The sequence below is a fragment of the Malurus melanocephalus genome, unplaced genomic scaffold, assembly GCF_030028575.1.
Source record: "Malurus melanocephalus ecotype Western Australia unplaced genomic scaffold, MMel_1.1 scaffold_588, whole genome shotgun sequence".
In the NCBI taxonomy this organism is placed as follows: domain Eukaryota; kingdom Metazoa; phylum Chordata; class Aves; order Passeriformes; family Maluridae; genus Malurus; species Malurus melanocephalus.
Genome location: NW_026623820.1, coordinates 265345 through 276360, shown reverse-complemented (window position 1 = coordinate 276360; position 11016 = coordinate 265345). Strand labels below are relative to the sequence as shown.

The window sequence follows — 11016 nt, the reverse complement described above, 5'->3', positions numbered from 1 at the left end:
TCCTGCTGCTAACTTCAAGAAGCCAAAATGACATCTTTTATCTGCTAGATATTCAGTGACCATAGATGGGACTTTGTGAGTGCCTTCTGTGAAATAAATGTGTTTTTGACATGTATGCAAAGATTACCATTTCCTATGCTCCTGTTCCAAGGGACCTGAGCCTTTTTCCAAAGGAGAATTATTATTCCCTTATGATGATCTCCATGAAGTTGGCCTAGTTTTCCAGCAYAGCCAGAAGAAACAGAGGGATCTTCCCATTTCCTGGACCCGGCTCCAGGCTGCTCCCCAGACGGTGTTCACCCRTCCAGCTGCTCTCATCTCTCGGTGGGACTAATGATAAGGTTAATTGGGACAGAAAATGCAGGAGAAGAAAGGGTGCACAAAGATGGGGTGGGCTTCTGGCAGTTTGCCTTGAGAGCAGCCTTGACCTTATTTCCACCAGGATGGCCAACAACAAGATGCAGATGATATTAGACCAGGATATGTCATCAGCACTGAAGAGAACAAACTATCGAAGGGAAAAACTGATGATGGCTGGAGACCAGAACAATGCAGGGCTGAACAGCACTTGAGSGCACAGGCACAAATATGAGAACTGCCAGCTGTGCTGTGAGGAGGAGGGTGGAAAGGAAGGAGCAGATGASAGGACCATCAGTTAATTGGCCCCACAGTGACATGCTCTGGGCTAGGCGCAACTGCAGTTAAGGAGGGCAGAGAGGAGATGGACATACTGCTGCCTCAGCCACTCAATGTCACAGAAACCACACCAGGCTGCACTAATGAAGAGGAAAGCCCTTGCATAAACCTCATTACTAACACTTTGAAAAAGGCCATGGGACACCAGGACACTCACAGAGAGAATTCACASCCCATAAGGCACAGCTATGTCTTCCCTGAAAAATCACATTATTCCTCCTGCCTCTCAGAGAGGATCAGCCCAAGCACCAGATGTGGCTAGGGATCACTCAARGAAAAGGAGATGAGGAAGACTAGGCTGGCCAGGTGACATACAGCACAGGCCAGCAAACCTGTCTTCTYTAGCAAGGGAACAGAATTTGGCTCCAGGACCCTGCAGAGACCAGACAGGACAAGACCAGCTCCCCTTAATAAAGAAAAAAATACCTAATAGAGCAAAAACTCCCTAATACTAAAAGACAATGATAGCGCAAGAACCAGGAAAATCAGGCCATGAATTAAAACCCAAAAAAGAATTCCACTGCCATAGTGAGACAGGAAGGAATAGAAGTAGGATGTTTAACCAAACTCAATATATTTATGAAAGAGATTATGTTACTCGAGTTCCTGCAATACTCAGGGACTGGACATGCTGACCCAGGAAGTCCTCTCCAGTGCTACTGCCCTGAGYTTTTAAGGAAGAACCGATGTTTCTGAGAATGCTGGAGGCAAAACAGCTACAGAATTGTGGCAAAAACTGCTATGCAGTAAGAAGTCCCTAGGGYTCAAGTCTGAAACAATTCAACTTAAATGAAGACCCTGCCCAGTGGTGTGGCCATATCTACTATAACTACATAAATTTTTTGTGCTAGTATCACATTACTATGTGTATATAAATATACAGCTTATATTCTTCAGTATTACCAGGCTGAGTGACTGCCAGACATCCATCACATTGTAACATGCATGATCTCCTGCTTTACATGCTGTTTCCACAGCAGACTGCTCTGTGAAAATTGGGCACTTGGATAGAGGCATTCCCAGTAAAATTACCTGGTAAGTACTAGCTTAAGATCAGCTTCCTTATTTCAAGAGCATAGATGTGAATCTTCTCCCAGATCACAGAGCTCATCATACCCCAAGTACAGCAAGCACCCAACAATCACTGTCCAGACTTTCGTCTGTTTTTAATTTCTTCCTACTAAATATTTTATTTTTTTTTCATGTATGAATTTTTTTTTTCACGCATGACATTGCATTATTGAAGTCTCAGTTTTCTGCCTTCAGCATAGCTTAGAAGAAGCCGCCTTTCAGGGAGATAAATGCACTGGTTTTAAATGTTGAGCACAGACATGGATAACAAYAGACAGTGAAACAAATACTAATGGAATAAACATTGTAAAAAGGGGAAAAAAATACACAAGCTGGGAGACTTGTCTTCCTTTGTGAGGGCAAAAATAAATTTGTAGGTATTTTGGTATCTGGAATTAAGTACAAATTATGTGGTGATTTTGACTGAACTCAAGACCACCCACCACAGTAGTCTCCCAGCTGWAGGGATGGCAAGAGACACAATCAGGGAGGTGGACAAAGGGGAAGGCCACTGAAATGTGGGCAGTGGTTCAAGTAAGTGAAACAAAGATGCTGCAATTGCTTTTAATGCTGATACAACAGATGGCTGYGATGAAAAACGGTGTTAGACCACAAAACTACCCTGAGAGGTGTTAAATCATTATTTTACAAGTTTAAAAGTTTGTAACAAAGTGACCAGAAGATCAAAGACCATATGCAAGTGAGAAGCAGAGCAGACATGGGGACTTCAGTGGAAGGGGAGTARGCTGGTTGGAGGGCAGGGCTCCAGAATGGGGAACAGTCCACCACTGAAGCCAGTCACCTAGGAAGGAAGGAAGGAAGCTGACAGACATCACCTGATGGACAACCCCAACTCCAGTCCGGGAGCAGCAGGGCAGCCCATGGAGATGGTGAAGTCACAGTCTCCAGGTGTTCAGGAAAAGACTGAACATGGCACTCAGTGCTCTGGTCTGGCTGACAAGGTGGTGATGGACCAAAGGCTGGACTTGATGATCATGAAGGTCTTTTCTAACCTAAATGCTTTTGTGACATCCCTGGACCTGRTGAGACACTGCCCTCCCCTCCAAAGTAGAATTCTCCAATTTTACTAATTAATAGCAATTACTGATTTAGCTCAAAACCAAAACATGTATTTGAGTTCTTTTCCAAAGCTATCATTGATTGGTGAAAGAAAAAAATGAACAATCTCTAGGGATTTTTCTTGAAACTTCAGTCATCACAAACTTCAGCCATCACAATCCCTTCTCCAGACTTGATGTGATCGCTTTAAACCGAAGGAGGGCAAGCTTAGGTTAGATATTACAAAGAAATTATTGCCTGTGAGGGTGGGGAGGCCCTGGCACAAGTTGCCCAGGGAAGATGTGGCTGCCCCATCCCTGGAAGCATCCAAGGCCGCATTTGGATGAGGCTTGGATCAATCTGGTCTAGTGAGACGTGTACCTGCCTATGGCAGGGCACGGAACAAGACAAGCTTAAAGGTACATTCCAGCACAAACCAGTCTGTGATTCTACGACTTAAATCCATCTGCAATGGTAGTAAGGCCAGACTTTTTGGCTCTTCTCTTACAAATCCGSTTCCTGAAACTCCAGCAGTAACTTCTGCCTTAATATACCTGGGACATCCCAACAGTATCGCTGACAAGTCCACTTGCAAAGCCACGAACAGAAAGGGACCAACCATGCAGCAGCTGCTTCACTGCACCAAAGGAAAAAAAAGTGTCTCATCAAAGYGCACTTGGGAATCATAATTTGATTTACGCAGGTAACCCCACTGAGGGAAAACGTGGCCACTGCCTCTGATCATCATTATCAACTGATATTCAGATTATCCTGAACTGCTTTTTAAATAAGTAACAGCTCATAGTGCTTGCTTGCTATTTTAAAGGCAATTTTAGTAACACTCTGATATTTATGAGTAACTGCCATGAGCTTGAGTGACATAAAGAGGATTTGTGCGAACGACCTGTGTTTGGATACAGATTTTTTTCACTCCAAGATTAGTGAGAATAAAGTATGGTTACCAGAAGGCAAGGACTGATGGGCATTACATGTGGAAAACCTGATTCCTCACAGAGAAGTGATTTAGAAATACGTATCATATGGTCCGTCTCTATTGCAAAACAATATCACAAATTGTCTCTGTTACATTCCTTTATATTAACAGAACTTGTAAACTGAAGCATCTATAAATGCATTTCATCCAATCAGTGTAGAATTCATATAATTTGTTAGAAAAAAATATAATAACTAATCATGTGTTTTTAGTAAGTGGCTTTCCAACAGCTGATGTCCTATATCATCTCTAATAAGCTAGAAAAATGTAGTTTCCATGAAAAAAATTATTCTGCATATGAACTTTTGATGGGGAGAAGATCAAAAATGACAAACGAAGGACAAGCTGCTTCTGTGTCTCCCAGAACACAACCCCAAAACATTTGTACTTCAGCTCTCAGTCTCCATTGGGTATCCTCCCTTAGACTAGCTGGTGAGAAACTAGTAGCGAGACACACCTCACTCCACAGCCCAAAGCCAGCACTGGCTGATACCAACGGAGCAAAAGTCCCCAGAACAGCCCCAGAGCACTCGACATCCTTCAGGATGCATCACTGCTGCCAGTCTGAGTTCCACCCACACTGTTACCCTACTCCTCAGTCAAAAAATCTACATAGAAAAAAAATAATTTCTATGATTGCTGGAAACAACCCTAATTTAACAAACCATATCTGTACAGCTTTTTATGCAAAACTGCTGCATAAAGATGAACAGCAAGGTGTGATGGCTCTGCATGGTGGTAACCAGCCAATACAATGCACATTTTAATGCCAGAACAATGCCCACCCATAGCTCCAGCCACTTTGAATTTAATAAATTAATATAAAGTAACTATAACTCAGGTTCCTTTGATGGGATATTTCAAGAGAACAGAACAGTTTTTCATCTCCAACCTCCCAGTATCAATTTAATTGTTGTAACTGGCATTCACACACAGAGAGGAATCAAGACTGAAATCAAATCCTGTTTCCAGGGGAGGATCTTCCCAGTTAAAAGTGAAGAACCCACMCACAACTTGAGGCACAGCCCAGGAGGCTGATGTTGATGGAGAGKTAGGATGGAGACTGTTTTAGACCAGTAATACATGTTCTGGGAAGAAAACAGTTTTCTGGTTTTTGATTGTGTACAATTACCTAGGGAACAGCAGAATTCCCTGTTATACACAGATTTTCACCTCCATAACATGTCATTTGCTGCAGAGTAAGCAGTGCATTGGAAAGAAGTGCAGATAAATAATGCACTTTGTTATATACTGAGGAAAACAGCAGCCATGTATTCTATGTATGACCTTGTAATAGGGGTTTGTAGAGGCAGAGTGCTCATTTATTCTCATCAGAAACTTGTACCTATTCCTTTTTGATAACAAGTTTCCTTGTAGACACTTTCTTCTCTCACTTACACTCAATTGTATGTAAGGATGATAGAGTATCTTTATCATCACTTTTAAAATCTTTTTAAAATTTTAAATCTCAGCAAATGGTACTCTGCCATGGTTCCCAAGTTTCCTTGCAGGTAATGTAAGTGCTATCACTACGTGTACTTCCAGAAAACACATCCTGCATCTAGTCAACACAGAACAGAAATCCGCCCCAGTCCAAAGATGCAAGATGATTCCAACTGGACTGTTTCAATCCCCATTTGCAGTCCCACTTTTCTCCCATACACAGTCCACTTCTAAAATTACTATTTGTCAGAAGCTGCAAAATGCTGTCTCTACACAACATTAAATAAATCTCATGTACTCAGAATGATTTTTCAACCCCTACAAGCACTCAAAAGAATTTAAGGATAATTTATTAGTCCATTAATACATAATTAGAACTTGGGACTAAAACCTTTAACTGGGTGGCTCTTGCTTTCAGTATCAACAATGGATCACAAGTGTCCTCCCCACYGAGTTACCGAGATTCTCGCACGTGATTATTAAGCAATAAAAACACATTTATGAAAATCCTGCGTGTGCCTTACACTGTTTTCCAATTCAACAATTATTCCATCAATTAACACTTATTTTTAATTATTACCCCATATCAAATCAGAACTTGACTTCTAGGAAAGCCACTGAATYTTAAATCTTCTGCTCTTCCTTACTCTAACAGACAGAAAAAAACCCACTTTTTTAGAAGTTTAGAGTTGATGTGGGGAGATGATGTGGTGAGGATGGACTTTTTCCACCACCAGTGCTCCATCCCAGCTCACAGACTGTCACTCCAAGAAGCTGAACAGCAATTCCTATGGCTCCCAGCCTTCAAGACTGAAGGGATGCTCTATATTTCAGCAGTGACAGGCACAGATGCAGCAAGATGACGGAGTGCAGATCACCTTCCCTCTGTTTTGTCTACATCCGTCCCTGTAACCCGAGGATTCTCCTTCCTCTCCATTAGAGGGATTGGATTTCTCACGAGCCAATTCGAAACAGCCCGGTCAGCTGGGCAACCCTGCCCGGCTCTCCTAGGAGCACATCCACGCTCCAGGAAACGGCAGATGCTGACTGGGGAACGATTTCATTAAGGCTCAAGGCATAGTTTTGGTAAAAATAAGTTTCAAAAATAAGATGTTATACTCTAAAAGCAATTCCTTGCTCCAAGGAAACAGCCACAGCTGACACTGAGAAAGGTGGACGGCTATACAAACTACCCGTTTTAAAAACTATTTTTTACACCCCAAATTATGCTGACCTCTCCAGATGCTGATGGCATTGCAAAGTGAATTCCTAATTCCTCAGGAATTCCACAGGATTGCCGCTATTTTGGTTCGGGTTTTTTTTCCTCCCGTTGTCACGGGGCAGCACAGCCGCAGTGGCCCCGGCCTCGCGGTGCGGCGGAGGAGCCGGGCCGGGCCGGGCCCACTAGAGTCCCAAGGGCGGGAGCCCCGCGCCCCCGCGGGAGGGGATGCGCCTCRCCGGGCCCAGGCCCGCCCCCGCGCTCTGTTTCTAGAAGGTACTGGCGGCCGCTGCCCTGGGGCTCCCACCGCCCCCCCCGCCTCCCCTCGAGCAGGGCCCACCGCGGGGGCGCGGGCAGCAGGGACCCGCCAGTGGCGGCGATCGCGGCCACGGAGCGAAGGCCTCTGGTAGGCGGCCCCGCCGCAGCCCCGCGCCACCCCCGCCACCCCCTCGACCCTCAMGCTCCCCTGCACTGGGGTCCCCGTCCGGCCGCAGCCAAGATGGTCGCGGGGCGGCGGCTCTCACCTCCTCGGCCTGCTTGCGCAGCGCCTTCTCCCGCTCGTACTGCGTGAGCAGCTGCTCGTTGTCCTCCCGCAGCAGCTCCAGCTCCACCTCGTGCTCCTGGTTGTCGGTGAGCACCGAGTCCAGGTTCTCCAGAACCGTCACCACCAGCGGCATCAGCTCCTTCACCACCTCCTCGTCGTAGCAGTGGATCAGGCGCTCGAACTCGCGGTAGATGCTGTTGGCGAGGCCCGAGACCCGCTCCGACATCACCGATCCGGAGCAGTAATCATCGCCCGGGTACCCCCCCACGCCGCCATCGTCCAGCTGGATCTCCAACATCCTGCCGGCCGACAACCCTCGGGCCCGCTCCGCTCGACTGTGCTCGACCCCGCTCCGCTCCCCGCTGACGCCGCCGCTGCCACCGGGCCCTGCGCTGCCCCGCCCCGCCCGCCGCGTCACGGACCGCGGGAACCGGTCGGGGCGGAGCGCGGCGGCACCGCCCAGAACCGATGAATCGGCAGCGTGGGGATACCCGTGCCGAGAGCAGGCCTGGCACCGCAGTGCTTCTTGCACCGGAGACACGCGGGGCAGTGGTGATGGCGAGCCGCCCGCGCCGCACACCGCGCCCGCAGCGAGCCCGCCCGCGGGCGGTCCTGTSCCCGAGCCCCGCGGCAGACAAAGCGCGGCGCTGCGGCGTCAGCTGCGCACCGGGGCTCCGCGCAAGGCGCGATGGGCGAGCGAGGTCCCTCGCTGCGGCGTCACCCGCAGGGACACCGAGCACGAGCCAGCGCATGCCCGGGTCGCGCCGCATCTCGGATACGCACTGGCTCTGGGACCCGCGTCAGAGACCCGGCATAGCCGGGTTGTTATTTCCAAGATCAGGCACCTGTAGTTACTACGGAGAAAGCAGACAAGGGCCTGTTCAGTCAGGGATGAACTGACAGCCAGAGGGCCAAATTTGCCATCTTAAGTCCTAAAACAAAATCTAGCACARCCGCCGAATTTCATCAGTAGACTTCCCAAGGCAGCAGCAACACGCACCAAATTATGAGCAGCCTCCAGCACACCTCAGCAGGTGTCACAGAAGGCAGAGTCTGCCACATCCTGGGCTCAGCTGAGTTTGGGCTGTAGAGTTGGAGGAAGACAGCAGGAATCATTCTTCTCTGTACTGAGTCCAGCCTGGCAGGTGAGAGAAAGAAAGGGTTTGGGAAAAGGTTCCTCATATTTTATTTGGCTTAGAGTTCTTTAGAAGAGTGCAATTCCAAAGCCATGACTAGCAATGACCCTAAAAGCTTCATACTGCATAAAGGCAAAGAACTTCAATCCTACCCAGGAAGCCTGCTTGCAATGGGAATATCACATCTTACTGGTAATTAAGAGTTTGAAGTTTTAGGACTGTTTTGTTCTATGTTACATCATTATAGCTGGCAATATGCTGATAGACTATAGATTCATAGCATAGCAGCTTTTAGACAGCTGCTTTTATAGCAAAAACCTATTTAGCTCTAAAAAAAGTAGAATTGAGAGAGAAGAATGGAATGGAACAGAAGGGAATGGAATAGAGTAGTACTAAATGAAATAGGTGTAATTCACTTGGAATGGTCCTACAATAATTGAGGTTGAGGTGTAATTAGTTAAGGGATGGATCACCAGTAGATCATGAAGCATCTGAATGTAGCAGCCAGATTTTCAAATGTTTCCTCACAGAGCAGACCCAGCCAAACACATCAGAGGCACCAAGTGCATAGRTATAAGAAACAAATGGGAAAAAACTGCTCAAAAATTTAAAAACMCATCAAGCCACCCCTGTCGGGTGTTGATTCACTCTGGGAAACTTTATAGACCAGGAGTTGTACTGTCAYTCACAACAAACACAGGATGACAACAAACACAACTGCGTGCTGTATTAAATGCATGATTGCATTYAAAATGTTATGAATAAAAATGTACAGGTGAAAAGAGAGAAAAGCAAGGCAGGCAAAGAAAGAGGTAAGGCTTATTCATTAACTCCATATCACACTGAACTTCTAATCTCATATAATCTAGAGAGCATGTAAAAACATTTATAAAGTGTTCTTGCATTTTGCCCACATAAATAACAAACTGAAACCACGGGAGTGACACAAACTAAAGCCTATTGAACCACAGAGCCTGATGAGGTCATGGCATTACCCACYCTTCTGACTGTGATCCCAATAGGTCTAAGGGGCATCTCTGAGAGGAGGGGATATCAGATGAACTGCRTCTCCTTTCTACAACAGACAGTTGGTTCAGGTCCAGTGACATTGTTAAAGATCTTGCTGAAAGACAGTGATTGCCTTGAATTGTACATTAAAATATGAATTCCTATATTTATAAATTCATAAATAACTTGAAGTCTAGAGATGAGTCAAAATGGCAGGAATGTTATGTGTGAGAAAGAATTAAAATATACCACTTCCAGATGAAAGTTGGCAAGCAAAGTATTTGCTTATTCTATCCCTCTTGGGATTTTATTGCATCTAGCATAGGAGTTTATCTAGGATTCAAATTATTATTTGCTTAGCACTAGCAACATGCTAAAAMCTGACTGCGCTATAGATATGCAATTGTGTTATGGCTGCAAGGGCCCTTTCCTGAATAGCTTACCCTTCCAAATAGGCAAAGTAAAGACAACACATAAGGAGTGAGAAATTGCTAGAAACACTGAGACTATGTAAGGAAAATCAGGATTGTTTTGTAATAACCACATGATCTTGATTAACTATTCGTTTTTTTTCCCTTGGACAGTTGGAACTTTGCTGTGTGTGAAAGAATAAGCATTTTTAGGTTTCTACCTTGATTGCACGCATCCAGGGAAAATATGATACTTTTATTAGTACGTAGAATTCACCTTCAATTAGTATTCAGCTGAAATTCAAGAAATTCACCTTCAATKAGTATTCAGCTGAAATTCAATGTKGTTTCTACAAAAGAAAAAGGACCACAGTACCCCAGGACAGTTGTGATAGGGGAAGAATTTATATAAACCAGGTTTTCTTTACATATTATTCTTGTATTTACAGATTATTCTTGTTTAAAAATACACGGAGAGCAGGAACTACTTGTGCTTCTTTCARTAAGGCAGTATCTGGAGGCGTGACTGACAAACTACCTGTAAGGATGGGARTGCATAAAACTTTTTTTTAAAGATTTATCTCTGTTTAGCCTAAGAACTGGTTAGTGACATTCTTATTTAAAWTTTTTTAAAGAATGTCTGATTTGGCTTCAAATAATTTAATGAATCTCATCTCCCATTGCAGAAGCTTCTTCCATATTTGTTAAGGTTAGGAAAACCTATTGTGGTAGTTTTACAAAACCTCATTCACCCAGTAATTTCTGAACAGTGGCAGTGGCTAGTGCTTTGGCCAGGGAATGTATGTTATAGAGATCATCACTGTTCATTTTTAAATAGACACTGCCCTATATCTTGGAAACCCTTACCAGTATCTCCACCTTTAAAGTTTTTATTTTTACTTTACAGCCATGGGGTCTCCTACAGGACTCAGGAGCTACTTCAAATCAGACATCATCCTTGTTAGATACTCAGAGACCATGGACTCTACTGTTTGTTCTGTTTTCATCTGACTGCAGGCTCTGTGTATTTTTCTACACAGAGTTTCTATTAATTAAATGGGCTGGAAAAAAGTAGATAAAACTATGGGTCGGATACCCTCACARCCATGACAGTTTTGTATAGACTAGCTGTGTTCATCTACTTGCCTTACCAAGCACTTCATCATCATTTGGCAAACAATACTCTCATTAGTCAAAATGTAGTTAATGGCTTCAGTGTAGCATGTTTCTCTCTTAACCAACAGAGAAACAGGGGCATGCACTGGTTTGTTCTCTCTAATCCTTTATATGGCTTCAGCGTGGTAAGTGGCACTGGTATAAATGTGCACAATGAACAAAATAAAAACATGTTCAATCAGGCAAGACTGTGAAAATACCAAGCAGGATCTCAAGATGCTGCTTCCTGTCCAGTACTAATGGTGCATCAAGGAGGTGTT

General features: G+C 44.9%; 1 protein-coding gene across 24 annotated transcripts in view; it reads right to left on the bottom strand.

Annotated features, from left to right (window-relative positions):
* The window catches only part of MAPK8IP3 (mitogen-activated protein kinase 8 interacting protein 3), a 66935-nt gene extending 59502 nt beyond the window's left edge, over nucleotides 1–7433 (bottom strand). For 21 of the 24 annotated variants that reach the window (XM_057382783.1, XM_057382784.1, XM_057382787.1 and 18 more), the window contains exon 1: nucleotides 7007–7432. In XM_057382783.1, the coding sequence (XP_057238766.1) occupies nucleotides 7007–7324 (318 nt within the window). In that variant the 5' untranslated portion in view covers nucleotides 7325–7432. Of the gene's footprint in view, nucleotides 1–7006 lie in introns of all 24 variants that reach the window. The other 3 variants (XM_057382802.1, XM_057382803.1, XM_057382804.1) reach the window with 1 other exon arrangement.
* Between the last annotated feature and the right edge of the window lie 3583 nt (nucleotides 7434–11016).